The 20,253-nt window shown below is 37.0% G+C and overlaps 1 protein-coding gene across 1 annotated transcript; it reads right to left on the bottom strand.

Moving 5' to 3' along the window:
- Window positions 1-13,025: 13,025 nt before the first annotated feature.
- On the bottom strand, window positions 13,026-16,084 carry LOC122070015 (protein ACCELERATED CELL DEATH 6-like). The gene is made up of 3 exons (XM_042634115.1): window positions 15,451-16,084; window positions 14,466-15,001; window positions 13,026-14,132 (listed from the first exon to the last, which is right to left on the bottom strand). Exons 1-3 carry the CDS (start codon window positions 16,079-16,081, stop codon window positions 13,440-13,442), a joined length of 1,860 nt encoding a protein of 619 aa, XP_042490049.1. The 5' UTR covers window positions 16,082-16,084; the 3' UTR covers window positions 13,026-13,439.
- Between the last annotated feature and the right edge of the window lie 4,169 nt (window positions 16,085-20,253).

Raw genomic sequence — 20,253 nt, 5'->3', positions numbered from 1 at the left:
GCGTGATAAATAACAAGATTGCATTTTCAGGACTGTGTTCTTCAAATACTGATGTAATATCGCCCGAAAAAACTGTCGAAGTCGAGGAACCATTGTTTGTTCCGCAATGAATACAGTTGATTGCATGAAATTCACCAGAAGTTGATTGTCTGTGTCTTACACATCAATGAAGTTGATGGCAATGTGTGGATTTCTAATGGCCTCCAGTTAAAGTATCAAAGTAGTTATTCTGCATGGTAGGACTGAATCAACTGCAACTCCTTAAGACACATTGCAAGTTATAAATTCCCATGGTTTGGCACTTTGGCTTCATGTAAACCTGGTCTTATTGAATCTACAAATAAAGTGCTACTTACCACTCAAGAAAATAGATCCTATGGTTCTCTTATAGAGTCCAAGCAATAAATTTAGCAATTGTCAATGAACCCCACCTGGGGAGGAGTGAATTTGATTAATCTTACATACTCTCTTTTCCTAATTTGAGAGAGGAAAGAATCACATCCCTAAGTTTCAACTTCTGTAAAGTGGCAAAGGTCACTAGAGAGAGAGAGATCTCCCTTTTCATCACCCTTCATTTTGGGTTAACTCATGCCCCACTTTCACTAATATAATTACCTTGGGTAACTCATCCCTTAGTTTCTCCTTCACTAGCTTCGTTGGTGTGGAATTTGATTGGATTTGCTTGCTTCCCCTTCTCAACTTTGCTGGAGCTGAAGATGAAACCAAATTTTCTAGAAGAGGAAGTTAGATTTCCTCACATAGACATCCATAAGTCTCCCCCCTCTCATTTTAATCGAAGGTTATAGAGGTATTTTCACCCTATAGTAAGGATATTTTGGCCATTAAATGGTTTAGTATTAGGTGATGTCATCACTTAAAAGAATCAACTTTACAGAAACTATAGATAAACACCCAAAGAGTTTTGACTATAAAAGCAATGCAATTCCAAAAACAAATCAAAGCATATCCCCATGTCCATGCGACTTGAGTCTTTGGAGAAAGACCTTTGGCTTGATTATTCTCCTGCTAAGCCATGATCCAGACCTAATAATGTCAAACAGTTCATATATGCAATTAAAGTTTCCCAACCAGCCTCCCATGAAAAGCCATCAAAATTCCCAGCTATCAAAATAAGTGGATGATTCATAGACAGGGTGGTGATAGAATGAAAAGTAGTCTGAACTAAATCAAGTTCAATTTTTTTTCTTCTTTCTTTTACATTAGCAATGCCACCAATCGAAGCAAGTCTCCTATCCATTTGGTGACATGAAATAAAACAGTTTTAAGACTGGAAAACAACTTGACTCTTGTGCAACCAGATGAAATACAAAGTGATGCCATAGGGATTCACTGTAACTATTACATAGGTCACATATATCATTTGAACACGTCCATTTGGCCACCACAAAGTTACGTGGTACACCCTCACATAAGACCCTCTAGAAAATGACTTTAAACTTTGGGTGGACATTAACTTTCCAAAAAGAAAATTCCACCATCAACTATATCTTCATGGAATCCTATCACCCTGCCTATTATTATGAAGAGTCGAAATGAATTCGGTCACAAACTTTATAGAGAAATTATCGAAGGAAGAAGAGGTACAAAAGTGTTGGAATCCTAATACCAGTTATTGTAACGGGAACGATCAGGATCGATATCTGGAGTTTCATGGAGCAAGAGAAAATGATAGTAAAAGGAGCAAATCCAAAGCACACACACAAAAGGGACAAAGTTTTACATGGTTCGGCTTTTGGCCTATGTCCATGGGCGAAGACATGAACACAAATTCACTATGATGTGAATAACATACAAATGGTGATAGCACACTCTCTAAATACCTAAAACCCAAATACACTCATTGCTATCTACAAAATATCTCTCTCTCTCAATTCCTACTCATAGGAACAACCAACACCCGAAACAAGAAATACTACAAATGAGTATAGTGGGCTATCCTTCCTCCTTTCATTCTCCTGAACCCCGTTGTGTTTGAATACCTCAAAGAGCACCAGCTCCTTCTATTTATAGAGAAATCAAGTGGATGAATTTCACACTTATTGCATACACTGTTGCCATCATCTCCTTTCCCCCAACTCTTCTTCTTTATTGATTGCATTCATATGCAATTGTTACACAAGGGTATTTGTCTTATTCTCAATTAAGAAGATGATCTTCGTCAAGACAACTTAAGAGAGAGGACCACAATTTTGACTTATGGGCTTCCCACCCATATGGCGAGGCCCACATCAAAAGTAGGACAAGGAGAGTTTCTCCCTCTTTTTTTTTTTTGGGTGAAGTGAAGACTACCTGAAGGATTTACATTTTGCAGAAAAGAGGTATACCACCGCCCATCAACCATAAAATGCCAAAATCGAATGGCATCTAGTAATGAACCATTATAGAAATACTTTGCTTTCAAAATCGTTCCATGCTAATTTAACAAAAAGAAATTTATTGTTGGTAGATGCATCCTGAATCTTAATCCTCTATCTGGTTTCTTTTTTGCAAATTTTATTCTATGCAAAATACCTCCTTGGAATCTTATTGTAATTTCTCTCCACCATAATCTCACACTAAATCGTTGAATACTAGAGATCAGATTAGAGAAGCTACGTTTTTTTGAGATAAGAACTAAGCTTCTTCTTATTCATTATTCAAGCTCGAACCTTTTGATGTATCATCTTTTGCTGATGTTTATTCTGACTTTTAATATGGGGTTTGTCTTGTTGTAACCTAGGTAGGTTACAAAAGGCTTGTAACCCACTTTTAGTTACCGAAAAAGTCTTATAGTGTGAAAGAAATGATTGGTTCAAGAAGATTCAAAAAGTAATTTCATGTGTTTATATGCCCAATAAAAACTTAAAAGCTGATGATCCAGTTTTTATGACAAAGTGTTTAAAAAGGGTAGAAATGTAATTTTATCCTCAAATAGATCCATCATTCTGTTTGGAATCTCAAATATCAATTCCTTTATCTCTCTAAAGTTCAACATGGGATTGAAAAAAAAAAAAATTATATTAACCGTTGGGTGATTGGGTCTATTGCTTTGAGTAAGAGTGTCAATTTTCAGTTCAAGTAGGTTTGACTAATCAAGAGAAACGTGAAACGAACCTTTATTGATTTGAGTTTTTATCAAATCGGTAAAAAATTGAATTGGACCAGATCAAGAGAATCGAAACCATAAAAGACTATATAACAACTTTAAAAAATTACTAAAAGAGAACATATTACCTACAAGAGGCCATTAAGTCAAATCAATAAAAACCGAATCGGTCTAAATTGAAATTGAACTTTGATTTCAATTTGGCCTAATACTAGATAAAATCTGGATCAAAGTGACCAAAATAAAAAATGGATCAAATCAATCACAAAAGCCTTATAATCAGTCATTCTGAAACAGCCTGGATAGGTATTACTATGGTCAATTTGGATCGAAATTGGTTTATGTTAGAACTTCCTATGGGTTTGAGATTGAAACCCTATGGAGGAAACCACACAGGAAAAACAAGAACACGAATCTAATAAAATTATGGAGGATCGATTTGTACCTTTCACCTAGTATGCTGAAGATGATTGATGTTGGTCACTTCCACTTTCGCTCTATTGGCTTGGCTATGGATCTTCTACAACCCCTTAAACCTCCTTGGTTCTCTCACTTTAGTGGTAAAGTGGGGAAGAATGAATAATGGTTGTAGGGACCCAAAACCTAGTATTTATAATACTGTCCTGCACTCAAAACCCTAAACCACAATGGGTTGAGCCAGCATATCCCTAAGCTTGAGAGTGGCCGAACCGGTTCATGCAATTTGACTCTCACCCATTTAATCAACCCGAATAATTAATTTAGCCCATAAATCCAACAATCTCCCACTTGGGCTACATTAATTATAAGGATGTCTTTTAAATTGGTGTGGCCATAGAATCTTATTACATTAACCACTCTTACTGTGATTCAGTTGAAAAACCACTCACATCGAATAACAGCAGAAGATACACCTCAATATACGGCATACAACTTTCTGTTATTACAAACATAAGTAAGTTTCTTAACACGAATCTATGTGGGATACCATCATAGAAACATTGACATATCTTCAAATTAGACTATTGTCATTCTATGTAGGTCCTTAACTGAGATATTAACCTTCACTGTGGCAAATCGCCTTTGACCTGTGGTTAATATCTAACTGTGGCCTTTCGCCTATAAACTGTGACAAATATTGCCTATGAACTGTGACAAATACTGTCTTAAAATGTGGCAAACATTACCTTTTGAATTGTGGCAAAATATTGCCTATAAACTGAGACAATTACTGCCTATAAAAACATTTTCAAATGAAATCATAAACCAAATATTTCAAGAAATAACTGTGCATAATGTAAATGCTAAAACTTAACCATAATTCATCAAACTGTGCCCCAAAACATATGGGCTAAGGTTCAAAACATAAACAAATACTAAACAAAATCAGAACTCCCACTAATCAAGCATTTCAAATAACTGTATGTAAAGAAATCCTAACTACTTGATGTGACCAAATTTTACTTGCTCTCAATTGCTGATGATCAGTCTACCTCACCCTTTATTAGTATCATTCTGCTTATCAAGCCCAGAATTCTTCCTTTTCTCTAACCATTTCTTGAAAATAAAACAGTCCTTCTTCACATGTCCTTTCTTATGGCACCAAAAACACTCTACGTTGTTGGTATTCTCTTCATCCTGAGCCTTTTGAGATGTGTCAAGTTCTTGAGAGCTATTAGTCCTGTCATATGGCTTGACGCTTCCCCTGTTGGAAAAATTTTTGTTCCTTCTGCTTGGTCCACCAGAAGATCCCTTGTGAAAAGTTGCATGTGCACTCTCAAACCTAGTTTGTTTCAATTTTTCTTCCTCTTGAGTGCAAATGGAAATGAGCTCATTTAGGCTCCAATCGTCCTTCAGTGCAATGTAGGTAGATTGGATAACCTTATACTGACTAGGGAGGGTATTCAGTGCAATGTGTACAATATATTCTTCATCGATCTGTATTCCAAGATCCTTAAGTTTACCAGCATCAGTAGCTACACCCAAAATGTATTCTCTAACACTCCCACATCCATCATACCTTGTATTCATTAGCCTGGTCATCAATGTGGTTTTCTCAGCTTTCTTGTTGTGTTGAAATCTACCTTTAATAGCATCCAGGAATTCTTTTGCAGTGTCTTTGATCTCTATGTTCCCACGTATAATTTCAGGAACTGCCTTTTTTAAAACCAGTATGCACTTTCTGTTTGCTTCAGTCCATTTCTTAAACTTGGTCCTTTCAGCACTTCTGCTCAAGTCTGTGAGAGGCTCAGGTTTAGGCTCCCTAAGTGCCAAGTCTAAGTCAAGAAGACCTAAATGCAATTCTAATTCCTCCACCCACTTTTGATAGTTGTTACCAGTGAGTATTGGGATGGAAGATACATAACTTGAGGGAACTGCCATCTTACTACAGCAGTAACAACAATACAATACATGCCAAATATCAAAATATAAACCATAATATAAAAGCATGTAATACCATCAATATATTTTAAATAAGAGTTACAACTAAAAATGTATCCCTATCCTTTGGGACAGGAATTAGCTGATGCTCTTATATTATTCTTTTAACTGTGAAAACAACACTAACTTTGGATTTTTTTTTTTGCTAAAAGGTCATTTTATTAAAAGAGAACAAAGCAAAACAAAGAGAAATACAAAAGGGCAGGCCGATCCCACTAAACCCACATGCAACCTCCACCTTCGGCATGGCCATCAGCAGAGGGAACAAGCAAAGGGCTTAGCCAAATCGAAAACGGTGCCTGTCCAACGCATCAGAAGCTAACTCATCAACAACATGTCTCGGGAACTCCACTGAGAATTCTGAAGTACAAGATTTAGATGCTTTCCTAGCCAGAAAATCAGCGACTACATTAGCTTCACGAAAACAGTGAGTGATCTTCCATTGCACCAACTCCAAAAAGGAAATAACAGATCTCCATTTCTGCAGGGCAAACCATGGAATCTCCCTTCGCTGAACTGCTGAGACCACGGACGCTGAGTCTGACTCAATCCAAACACCCCTAGCATGATATTGTCTAGCTAGCAGAATACCCTCCAAGACTGCCTCAAATTCAGCTTCATATATTTGTTTGACTCCCAGAAAAATGCTAAAAGAGTCGATTACCTTGCCTTTATCATCCCGTAAGACACCACCCGCACCTGCATTACCTGGGTTACCAAGCGAACTTCCATCCACATTGATCTTCATCCACGCCCTGGAAGGCTTACACCAGTGCACCTCAAGAGGTGAAGGGGAAGTTGGATTTCTAATACTTAAACCTATCTTCCTGCAGGTCATCAAGTCTGAAATCGAACGAACTTCTTCACTTGATCCATCACAGCAAAGCTGAACCTCTTGCCTTATACTTTGAAAGACATACCGCCCTGCCCTTTCTTTATTTTCCTGCCTTCTTTTATTTCTTTCCCACCAAATATGGTTGATAGTGATGATCAAGCCCAACTTCCATGGCTTCTTTAGCTGAATCACTTGAGATTTCCTCTTCCACCACTGGAACAATGATTGAATGCTTGGATGATTTACCCATGCCACTCCAAAAAAATCTAAAAAATTCTTCCATATTGATATGGAAAATGAACAGTGTAAAAAAATATGAACCATACTTTCTTCAGCCTTTCCACACAGGTTGCATCTGGATGGGAGATAAACACCTTTTTGGCAAACCAGGTCGTCGTTGGGATTCTACCATGCACCACTCTCCATCCAAAAATGGAGTGTCTTGGAGGAAGATTCTTCTGCCAAATCAAAGAAGACCAGTTCACCTTCAAGGATTTCACTCTAACAGCCTCCCAAGCCGACCTTGAGGAGAAATACCCTGAAGGAACTAGCGACCACACCCTGAAATCCTCCATCTGCAAACTCGGAATGTCAATCTTTTTAATCTGTCCATAAATTTCATTAAGCATAGGAGAAACTACCTCAGGTAGACGCCATTCTCCATTTATGATAAACTCCCCCACCTTTGCTGACGTAGAGAGAGTATGGTCACTATCCAGCGACAGAAGTTCCATAATGGATTTTGGACCCCACCATTTATCCTTCCAGAAATTTGCAAGCTGACCGTTCCCTATGATCCAGCGCTCCTTGTCATCCACAAAGGACCACATTTTCCTGAGACCTGCAAAAATAGTGGAGGTGTTGCAATTTTTGAAGGATCTTCCATCCTTCTTTAGGAATCGAGCTCTGAGAAAGGTTAACGCTGCTGTCTTCTCCGTTTTGATCCTCCAAATCAATTTGCACAGCATTGCTTTATTGGAATCTCGCAGTCTCCTAAGGCCCAACCCTCCCTCATCCTTGGGCTTACACATAGAGTCCCACTTAACTGTGACAGCCTTAACCGTATCTACATCACCTGTCCAAATAAAATTTCGCATCCATTTCTCCATCATTGCCACGAGAGATGCAGGCCACCAATAAACAGAGAAACTATGAGTCGGCATCCCCGAAAGCACCGATTTAACCAATTCCACCCTACCTGCCATTGACAACAGTTTCCCTTTCCAACCCGCCAATCTCCCCTTAACCTTGTCCATAATCGGCAACACAGTATCTTTTTTAATCCTTCCCTTGAAGATTTCCACACCTAGATACCTTGTAGGGAAGGTACACATGGGAATGCCTAAAGTTTCAGATATTCGATGCTTCCTGGAAGGTGATATTTTTCCCAAAAAAAGTTTACTTTTTTCTAAGCTGATGTCCTGCCCAGAAAACTCTTGGTACTTTAGAAGAAATTCTTTAAGATTCCTCACATACCTCATAGAAGCATTGGAGAAGATGAATATGTCATCTGCAAACAGAATATGGGCAGGAGTTTTGACACCGCGAGGCCCATGAATTGGCTTCAGTTGATTCATCTCAATCAGGTGCTTTAAACCTCGCGATAGCACTTCCTCCGCAATAATAAAAAGCATGGGAGATATTGGGTCCCCTTGCCTCAGCCCTCTCTCCACACCAAAATATCCCTGTGGACCTCCATTAATCAAAATCGATATCTTAGAGGATATCAAGATTTGGTTCAGCCATGTTATCCACTTCTCTGTGAAGCCAAAGCGCCGCAGCGCCTGAAACATAAAGGACCACGAAAGAGTATCATATGCTTTCTTGATGTCAATTTTTAATCCCAGACCTCCCCCTCTCATAGAAGCAAACATCATATTGGCCAGTTCTGAGGCCACACTGATATTGTCATGGATTAACTTTCCTTTTTGAAATGCCCCCTGGATTAACAACACTAACTTTGGAATTCAATCACCTTTGGGCAAAAGAACTCCAAATTCAATGTCCCTTTCTGAAATGTGGATGATTATCCTCAAACCTTGATGACATAACCTTTGGGAAAGTATCACCTTTACTGTTGGAGAAGATACAATCGAACTGAATGTACCACTTTGGTGGGTTTCAGTCAGTTCTATCATATCTTTCCCATTGGAGATGTATATCTTTATGTTCAAAACATACATATAAATGTCACTAGGACAACAATAACCATACAAGAGTCACAACCGCAACTACATTCCTATCCTTTGGGCTAAGAATGCACTGGTCCTCTTGTAAATTTATATTTACTGTGAAAAGAACAATAACTTTTGAAATCCCCTCACCTTTGGGCTTAGGAACCTCTAGGTTACTGTCATTTTCTTAACTTTGGTGACATCACCTTTGGGCAAATGTCACCTACATTATTTCCCTGTGGAAAATCATGAAATAATAAGATGTACCACTTTGGTGGATTCCACCTCATCATTTCATGGTTTCCTAAAGCAAAATTACTTTGCAACTAAGAATGAGCGGAAGCTTACACCCTTTTCCATATTAATATATCTCAATTTAAAAAAAAAACTTCTCAATTTCATGGTAACCAATAACATATATATTTTTCAAAGCATTGATTTATGCCATTTTGTTTCAATGATTGAAACTAAATACAACATAAAATTTCAAATAAACATTTCATATTAAAAAATTAGATCATTAAATGTGGCCCGAAACAAGAAATCCAACGCAAAAAACAGATTTCAATTTGGCCTTAAAACGAACCTTTAAATGAAATTTAAAGTAGTTTAAATAAAATTTAAAGTAGTTTAAATAAAAACGCCCTTTTGTTTCAATGATTGAAACTAAATACAACATAAAATTTCAAATAAATATGTCATATTAAAAATTAGATCATTAAATGTGGCCCGAAACAAGGAATCCAACGCAAAAAAAACAGATTCCAATTTGGCCTTAAAACGAACCTTTAAATGAAATTTAAAGTAGTTTAAATAAAAACCCAAAATGAACAAAAACCAAACAAGTCTTTTTTTTTTTAAATCAATCAAGACCAACCGGTTCGGCCATATGAATTCCGGGTCAAATTCGGGTCAATTGGTCAACGACCCGGTCAACCTTTGACCGAGTCAAATAGTACATATGAGTTGACCCACTGTGTCACCGGTTCGAATCGGTAGGGTTTTCGAGTTGAACCGGCGATGCCTCGCCGCCGTTTTTTTTTTTTGAATTTTTTTTCTCTCTCCTCCGGCAGCCGGTTTCCGGTGGCGCGTGCCGGCGCGTACGGATGTTTCCGGTGACTTGCGGCATACCGCCGCGACCGTATTCTCGTGATCTACAACTTTCGTGAAGAAAGTTTTTCCATACAGGATTTTTAAGTGATGGTAAAATTACGATTTTTATGATTTTCATGATTTTTAATCAAATCAGGTTTTAAGTAATAATCAAAATCTTCATGTACAAGAAAAATTCAATCGATTCTTGTCCCATGTGGTCTGCTCTGATACCAATTGTTAGAACTCCCTATGGGTTTGAGATTGAAACCCTATGGAGGAAACCACACAGGAAAAACAAGAACACGAATCTAATAAAATTATGGAGGATCGATTTGTACCTTTCACCTAGTATGCTAAAGATGATTGATGTTGGTTACTCCCACTTTCGCTCTATTGGCTTGGCTATGGATCTTCTACAACCCCTTAAACCTCCTTGGTTCTCTCACTTTAGTGGTAAAGTGGGGAAGAGTGAATAATGGTTGTAGGGACCCAAAACCTAGTATTTATAATACCGTCCTGCACTCAAAACCCTAAACCACAATGGGTTGAGCCAGCATATCCCTAAGCTTGAGAGTGGACCGAACCGGTTCATGCAATTTGACTCTCACCCATTTAATCAACCCGAATAATTAATTTAGCCTATAAATCCAACACTTCCAGCCTAAACCTAACCGAAACACTAGATTTTGTACTGAAGGTCATAGATCCAACATTCAATGAGCAAAGAGGAACTTAAGATCCTCTACCCCATATGTCATAGATGGTGTGATGATTGCTTGGGATGAAAGAAATCCGGACTCGTGTTTCACGTTATCATCAATTTCATTGCCGACAATCAATTTCTAGTGATGTGTGATGTGTGATGTATGATATGTGATGTGTATAAACTTAATTGGCAAACCAAACGGCTTGCATTGCCTTGGGCTCTCGGAATAGATACTGTTTACGAGAGTTGAAGAGTCATCGTGGAATTGGAAAAAGGCTTCTTTAGTTGGTCCTGATGTGTTTAATTGGGAACCACAAGACTTGCATAGATGACTTGGATTTAATGTTTTCACATGTAATGGGTTTCTTAGTAAAAGAAAAAAAAAAAATTAATTAAATTCACATGTAATAGGGTAGCAGAGGTCATTGTATAATTTTGGTTTGGTGGTAGGGTGTTGATCGATTGACTTTAGATGGATAGAGCTTAATGTGTAATCAAATTTTCAATTACTTGTCTTAAAGTGAAAAGTGATATATGGGCCCATTAGCAAGTTGAACCTTATTATAGGAGAGCCATGAGTTATTATTTGTAACAGAGACATTGCATTCTTCCTTTTTTTTTTTTCGCTAAGAAGTCCTTTGTATAAAATAAGAATATGAAAAAAAAAAAAAAATACCAAATACAAAGTAGGTCAAAAAACAATCCAATAAAAAACAAGGCGAGAATAGAGATGTCACTGATTCATCTTCGACATTGCCATCAGCAGATAAGGACATCAAACTAACACTCATCCCAGACTAGAGAAATTAAAAAATCAAAAACTAGGTAAATCGATACCTAGGCCTTCCTACAGCATCAATTTCCAAGCAAATAAGAACAAAGATAGTATACTGAATTTTTAATAGCTATTTACGTTGCGCTTAAATGAGATCAATTGGAACCATTATTAAATAAGGGTTCATGTGTTTGTAACCATACATTACAGACACCCTGGAAAATGCAACTATTAACAAAACACCATTTACATTACTGACAATTATAACAGGACACCTTACCGTCAATCTCTGTTAAGTGCGGACTTGATTTTACCCTTTTGTCTAAAATTCATAAACCCAAACCTATTGTACCATAACCCTTCACCATCAATAGATGGGAGAGGGTTCCTTGAATGGCAGCTTGGCCCTGCAAACAATCAATAAATGTGACATCTTAACCCAGATTTCCTTTGGTGCACATTCGATGGTTGAGAGTATCCAGGCATGCATCCCAAAGGGTTCTCAGCTAAGTTGGAGAGGATTTAATTCCAACATTTCCACCTTTCGTGAGGGGTGGGGTAGTCGTTTCGGTCCTATGTCATGGCATATAGGCCATGTTGCCTTTCAAGATTTTTTTCCCATAGATGTATAGATTATTTGTACGCTAATGTTGTGTAAAAAGTTCTGCATACTAGCATTTTATTGGCCATTAGATCCTACACTTTGCATTTCAGTCATTCAATCCATCCATTGTTGTAACCCATTCTCTTTTTTGGCTCGAAGTTCTTCTTTTCACTGTAAAATTTGAATCCTCTAAGAGTTATAGTGAGTAGGTGTTTTCTGACTTTAGGATAGAGTTGGAGTTCTTTGGGAATTGAATTTTATTTATTTATTTTTTTTTCCTGATTTTAGCTCATTCCCGTGTTTGCTTATTTCAAGTGCAGGAAACCAGTCAGGGATTTCTCTTCTTGGCGGTTAAATTTCCGAATTGAGGTTTAAATTTAGAACTTTAACTTAGGGTGGTTCAATTTAAGCTTTCCCGTTCGTGGGTTTTTTTATTTCTTGGTTTTTCTCTTTTCCCTCTTCTTTAGACTTAAATATTCACCTAAATTTTTTATTTTTCCTTTCTGAGTTTTTACTTTCTGAGCTTTGTGACCTGTTCTTTTATTCCTCTTGATTTTTCGCTTCCAAGGGACTCTGACCCATCCCTGAAAACAATTTAGATATCCTATAAGTGCTGAGGATGCCGTCCCTGATGCCAATTCTGAACCCACAAAAACTTCAAACTTCCCCTTTTACAGCCCAAGTCCATTGCAAAGTGGATTCAAGAACTCGCCTGCAAACTCCAGTATGAGTTCAACCCATTTGCGGATCTTCAAGCTGAACAGGTGGTGTTCAATAACTTTAAAGGGTAAGCTGGTCATTATAACTTCACAGGTTTTAGTTAATAACTCAAAAGGGAAATTTTTTTTTTCATTCAACCACTAATAGCAGCTAACACCATCACCACCAGGTTTCATGGGAATTCAAGTAATAGATTCAAACTCTAGGGGTGCCAAGCAATCGGGTTCATATTACAGACAAAGTGGATTAACACTGTAGAAAACCAGATTTAGGGAAGTGAATGCTATGAGAAGTTGCATTATGCCTTCAATAGGGTATACATAGAATAGAAGACGGAGAAATTTTATAACCAAGACAACCCAAATATAATCTTTCTTAATAATTATAAGATTATGATGATATAACACTGATACAATATATCTCATACACTAATATTACATTAAAATCTATCATCCATGATACATACAGTACGAGTTCTTTTACCTCTCAACGAATCGAAAGAAAACAGATACTAACCCTTACATTTGACGATAGTGTCTAAACAAAAGAAGAAACATCTTCCTGAGCTGAATTTTTTTTTTTTTTTTGGAAAATATTTTAAATATTTTAAAACAGAAAACAAGAACAGATACAACAGAGCAAGCCAAACCAGCTAAGCAAGGGGCAAAGACCCTATATATCCAGAAAACCAATCGGAAAAGAGAGGGACTTACTAAGCCTACCCTGAGAAAGGGACAATCCAATAAAAAAAAAGAAAAAGAAAAAACAGATAGGAGGGGTAGAAACAAGCAAAAGAAGAAAGGGGAACAAGAAAAGGGGGAAGGGAAGAAACAAAATAAAACCAAACTAATGATACAGAAAAAACGGGGGTAGCGAAGTCAAAACATGAAAAAAAAGATATGATACATTAAAATTATGGTGGGAGAAAAAAGCGGAAGATCCGAAGATGATGCCAGATCAAAAGATTGAAGCTCGTGAACACCAAATACCCATAACACCAATGCTAGTGAGCAGTCCTGTTGTCAAAGAATCTATCAAATGCCCAGATCAAGAGATTGAAGCTCCATTTGACGGCTGCTCGCAGAACAAGATCCTTGGACATTTTTTGGATATTGAATAGGACAAGGAGATCCACGATATAGCAAAGAAAGATGGCTCCAATGACCAACACCAAGAATGCAAGCCATTGAAGCTTAAGTATCACAGAGTACAAACCTGCTGCAAATGCTATAGCCATCAAAATGAGAGCTATACCCAACAATGGTGAGCTTAAGTCAACTGCAATAATCAACAAGCGGTTGTCAACCCACTGTGCCAAGATGTTGTTCACCACAACCACGATAGACAGATACAAAGCCATGGTATTGCAGATCACGAAAACAATAAATGTAGGCTTCCTTAACAACACAGCCATGCCTTTGTACGGGCCATCAGCGTTGTAACCTCCAGGGACTGTGAATCCGGCGGTGAAGGAGACCGTCATGATCAGCGTTGCTACAAGTGCCAGAGTATTGAACCTCTGTTTGAACTTGTCTTTGTGATTTTCTGTTTTTTGATCATCTTTTGAGGTATTGTCCTTATTATTTGGTGAATTTCGAGTAGATGGTCCAATATCTTTTTGCTTATTTTCCTCAATAATTGGAGAAGGTGGACCAGATGATGCACCATTAATTCTTAAGGCTGTTAGGGTAAGAACCTGAATAAATATTGAAAATAAAATTAGTTTTGTAGTATTAAGAAGAACAATTGAGATTCTTGAATCTTCATAGTGATTAATAATTTTTAAAGAAATTGAGAATCTCCTCAGAATCCTATGGTTGAAAGTAGGGTTTTAAACCTTGGGAATTGGATCGGTTGGCTTTACCCCTATTTTTCATAAATAAAATCTAAACAATTGAGATTCTGGTACCTATTCTTGTATAATTCTAATCCACACACATGGAATCCACAAAAGGAAAAGCCCTATAGTGGAATATTCTTTGTGTGTATCAGAGAACCTTCTACTTAAAGAGAACAAGTTGGGGAATACCTTTGGCAGTGAGATCTCATTCATTTGCTCCTTCTCTGCAATGCCTAGGGCTGTCAAGCCTTCATCGTTCATGATAGTCATGTCTACATTTCTGTCCTGCGTGAGAATGCTCACAACCTTGGGATGCGAGTTCACAGTGGCCAAATGTAATGGTGTGTTTCCATTAATATCCTTCCCGTTAAAAAGCTTGTCAAACCTAGATTTCTGCTTAAGCATGTAACTTACTAATTTCGATCTCCCAAATTTAGCAGCCAAGTGAACAACATTCTCATCTTGTTCGTTTACCGAGTCTATAGTCTCTGGCAAAAATTCTACCATAGCATTAACTATGTCAACATGGCCTTCATTGGCTGCTATGTGTATGGGATAGAGGCCATTGTTGTCCATTTGGTGAGCAAAAGAAGCCTCTTTGATCCGTAATAAGCAACAAGTTTCCTCATAATGGCCATATGATGCTGCATGATGAAGAGGATTTCTTCCATCTGCATCTGCTCTACTAATGAGCTCCTTTTTGTCCAGTAAAATGTTGATGCATGCTAACATTTTCGAGGAGGAAGTAAACCCAAGAAAAAAAAAAACTCAAATCTATTAGCATCGTGAGAAGTATAAAGTAAACTCATAAGATGGGGGGGGGTTGTTAAAAGATGTTCAATGTGGTAAAGTTGATTTATTCTTAGTCACTATTGTAAATTCATCTTAATGAACATTTCAGCTGGCTAACTGTTTTTAATCTGCGAGATTGCCATCCCTATAGATTCAGGATTCATTAATGAGAACCGTTCTCATATGAACTGATCCACACAGATGAAATCCACCACAGGGTTTGTCCTTGGATGGATTTCATCTGTGTGGATCAATCCTGCACGAAAACCAGAACCTGGCATGGTGAGAGAGAGAGAGAGAGAATTATCCATGGTTTGTGGTCAGGAATAGCCGGATGGAGAGGATCCGGGCTGTGAGAGAGAGAGAGAGAGAGATTCCTTACATTTGTGCTTCCTGGCAATGACCGCGTGCAAAGGAGTTCTACCGTTTGGCCCATCGTAGATAATATAATCTTTCTTGTCCTTGAAATCTGGATCTTCCAGTGCAACTTTTAACATTTTCACCAGCACATCCAACAATCCGCGATCAGCAGCCAAATAAAGTGGTGATTCCTTGCGCCTATTCTTAATGAAGATGAGCTCTTTGACCGACTCCATCAACACCTCAATCACCCTATGGTGACGCCCAAGAACAGCTTCATGCAACGCTGTGTTCCCATCTCTGTTCTTTTTCTTCACTATTTTATGTCGCTCTGACTGATTCTCTTCTTCGTCTACTTCGTTAGCCCAATCCAACAGATAATTAACCACGTTGAGATTATTATGGCGTGCAGCAATGTGGAGTGCAGTGTCTTTTCTGTAGTTCATGCTTCTTAGTGGAGTTGTTGATAACTTTTCGCGGATTACTTTCACAACTTCAACGTTGTCGTAGTTGGCAGCGATGTGGAGTAGAGTGTTCTTGTTATGGTAAACCAACCCTCCATCCTTTGCTGCCTCTAATAATTTCGAGCGCAAAGTTGAGTGATCACCTTCTGTTGCAGCCTTATACAAAGCTTTACAGAGATCGGGATCCATGGTTTAATTACCTTCTGTATTCTGTATAGAGCTGTGTTATTTGTAAGCTATTTATAATGGAGGGGAGATGGATCCAAGCACTGGAACCAATGGGACCCACATCCGCGTAATAGCCTATCCCGCCCACAAATCATCCATTAGGGTTAAATAGATCTAGCTTAAGCACCAAAAATTATATTTGGGAAGTGCCCCAACTACAAGCAATAACTGCTGATCTTGTATTTTTTTTAATTTACTATCACTCCCCTACACATGGCTTATATTTACTTAAATTCCTCTACTTTGTACTTTTTTTTTTATGCTTCTCTGCTTTTTTATTTTTACATCTCTTATTCCCTTCCTTTATATATATATATATATATATATCGAGATTAACCCTCCTTTTCACCTATAACCTATTACACCTTTTTCAAATTTACTAGTTTAAAACATGGTTTGAGCCAAACCACTTACAAGTTTTGTCTCATCTAATCATTAAGAATATTGATGTGTCTTTAAAGATATTATTTATTTATCATTACTTTTTTTTTTTTTTTTTACTTTGTCTCATTCAATCATCAAGGATGTTTTTATTTATCTATTTATTTAATTTATTATTATTATTATTTTCTTTTGTCTCATTCATCATCACAAATTTAACAATCTATTTTTTTTATCGGTATTAGATTGATATCATTCTCGGCCGATACTAATTCTGATAGTAATCTCAAAGTTACATTCCCGTTAGGATTGCGACACATGATTTTAGGAATTAAAAAATAAAAAATAAAATAAAAAACGTGTGGTACCCAATTGGAACATATGATACCAATATAAATATAGAATTGATAAAAATATTGGATCAGCAATGCAAATACCCAATTGGAACAAATGATACTGATATAGATATAAACGATACAAAATTATCTTTTTTGAATTTGCAATATCATTGATGATTAAATGAGTCAAAACTTGTTAGGGGTTTGTTCAAACCTTGTTTTGAACCAATCAATTTGAAAAAAAAAAATGTAATAGGTTTTATAGGTGAAAAAGAAGGGTAATCTGGGCATTTAAAAAGATCAGGGGTGAAAGAGATGCAAAAATAAAAAAGCAAGGGAGTATCAAAAAAAGTGAAAGACAGGAGAACCTTAGTAAATATAGGTCAAGTATGGGGGAGTGATAGTAAATTCTCTCTTCTTTTTTTTTTGAAGAAAAAGGTTAGTCACAAATAGTTCACTCTACAAAACTGGCTATTCAATGATTCAATCCATTATTCAATCCATTATTTTAGTTAATGTAACCAAAGCAAAGATTAGAAAATACAAAAATTGCAAACACTGCACGCAGCAATAGGCTTCCCCACATATGTGTAGGAATTGTAACAGGTATTTAAGTACACAATAACTAGCTTTGAAGATTTGCTAACATTCTTCCCCAAAAAAATAAAAAATAAAATTGCTAACGCTATGCAATCAGCAATTAGCAATTAGCAATTAGCAATCATCCATGAGCTGACGCCATGAGGCACAAAACACTTAACGCTCTCTCTAGCACATTGATGGCTGTGATCCACCGTGGCCCCACAGCCGAAGTCAGATGTCTCAATTACTCGTTTAATGCTCTACTTATGAGTCTTGGACACCCACACATTCAAATGTGGTTGTGTTTCATCCTTGTAAAAAAAGAAAAAAAAAAATGTGTTTCACGAACTCGTGTTTCACGTAGTCATCGATTTCATTGTCGACAATTGATTTGTCATGATGTGTGATGTGTGATGTACAATTGATTTGTCTAAAACGTAGATGGTCCTCTTTTTACTCAATCATTTCTCTCTTCCTCTCTCTCATACACATACATACACAATTTTACTTTTTTCATTTATTTTATTTTTAAAATCCAACATTAATTTGAAGAAGAGTTGCATATGCACACTCCCTCCGTCCCTTGTCTTTACCGTCATCGCACTCGCACACATATTACTCTCATCTCTCTCTTTTCTTTTATTTTTGTTTTATTTGTTTATCAATAAGTGAGGGAGGTGAGGGAACAGATGGGTTCCACCTCACCTTCCTCCATCTCCTTTAATTTCAAAATCAATGTGAGAGAAAGCCTACTCACGTAACCCCCCCTCTCTTCTTTTTATTTTATTTTTTCTTTTTTCTTCCCCATTTTCTCTTTACCTCAAGGGGTAATTACATGGGATAATTTTGGGGTGGGATATTACAAAAAACACCTCAAATTTTATAAATAATCAGAATCTCTAAAAAATAATGAAGATAAATCTCTATCAGTCAGAACAAGTGTCAAATAAAAACCACACATGATGAACCATTGGGTAGCATTATTTACGCAAGACCACACAACAACTAGTGTTAGAGATGGGGCATATAAATTTTTTTTTGGGTAATGACCAAAATGATCATCACTGTCAAGTAACTATGACCTGTTCTTCTCATATGAAAATACCGCATGAGCAACACAACTTTTAATAAACCGCATGCTGGATGAGGTTTTACCTGTGTACATTAATACTGGTAGGAGAGATCTATGTCGAGTCCGATGAATTTTCACGTACGTGAATGTATATGAACGTCCTTGGTCTGTGGATATAGCATCTATTTTCTCTCTCCTCATTTAATAGATATCAATCAAGGACGGTACATTCAGGTACATGAAGATTCACCGCTCTCGTCCATGTCTAAATTAGGCATCTAATGCTTCTTTCACCACACAAATGGCTGAGGATTACAGCTTCAATACGCTAATAACTAATACCAGTTGGGGTGGTACATGTCTCAATTAGGCATTTGATGCTTCCTTCGCCACACAACTCAAATGGCTGATATTTAAAACAAGTGAGATCTTTGTCTCAATTAGGCATTTATTGCTTCCTTCGCCACACAACACAAATGGCTGAGATTTACTAATCCTTCGCCACACAAATGCCTTGAGGTTTACTTCCATACACCACTACCCATCGGGAGAAGTCCATGTCTTGATTAGACATTTAACGCTCTAGAATTGGGATCATGATTTATGTGCGGGGCTCGGATGGGCTGTATTAGGTGATTTGGTTCACTATTGATAGGTCAATGAAAAGGGTGTTAACCGATTCGGTTTTGGTGTATACAATTTGACTCGATTCGGTGTAAGATTTTTTTAGGTGAAATCAAAACTGAACCATCTAGTAAACTGTTTCATAGATTAAAACCGAAATAAATGATTTCGGTTTAAACGGTTTTGAACAATTTTCTTATGTTTTCTAATTTTTTATCCAAACTTCTTTACTTTTAAAATTTGTAGTGAAATTGATGTAAATTGTAACAATGAATTGAATTGTTTTTGTTATATGCTTTTATAAATAGTTATTTTATTTAAATTTAATTTTTTTATTTAATAAATGATTTCACGTTTTCTATGTAAAAAGTACGATTCAATTTCGATAAACAGTTTTGATTTTAAATTCACTATCATTAGGTCGATCTAGTATCTTAGAATGGATTTTTTTTTTCTTAGAATGGTACTAAGTAAATTTGCTTTTAAGGAAAATCAATCGCAAAAGTGTACGATCCAAACGATCTGATACCCATGCACTAAATCTATTTTTCGATGAAAGTATATCCTATCATATCAAAACTATATTAAATGATTTTTTATTTTTAGTTAACCAAGGTGTTCGGGCCAGCTTATGCGCACCTCGACTAATCCTTGGGAAAACTAGTGCAACAATCCACCGTCACGGTCTCCACTTAAATCACAAATGCACAGATAGAGAATCGAATCTAGGAACATGCGTCTATCCAAACAATCCCCAATTTATCCTAACCATCTAGGCAACCCACGGATGGGTTTTTAATGATGCATTTAATACATTGTGTTAAATGGTAGCAGAGAGTATTTTGCTATATGACATAGACTGAAAGGCTGATATCTAAAAATAGGGATCGAATGATTAGTAAGATGGGGGTGTAGGGTGGCATGAGAGATTTCCTCCTCCCCTGCTTCTTTCCTTTTTATTAATTTGATGTTCTTCAATCTCTCTCTTCAGCTCCATCCAACTACTCGTCTAGCTAGCATTCCTTAATTGTTTTGCTTTATCTATAAGAGGAGGCTACTCAAGCAGAAGGCTATCCACATGAAATGGCATTGTAGGGACTTTTAACAAGGAGTTCAGCATATCATTACAATGGGCA

The sequence above is a fragment of the Macadamia integrifolia genome, unplaced genomic scaffold, assembly GCF_013358625.1.
Source record: "Macadamia integrifolia cultivar HAES 741 unplaced genomic scaffold, SCU_Mint_v3 scaffold808, whole genome shotgun sequence".
Classification (NCBI taxonomy): domain Eukaryota; kingdom Viridiplantae; phylum Streptophyta; class Magnoliopsida; order Proteales; family Proteaceae; genus Macadamia; species Macadamia integrifolia.
This window is presented reverse-complemented; position numbering and strand designations above follow the sequence as displayed.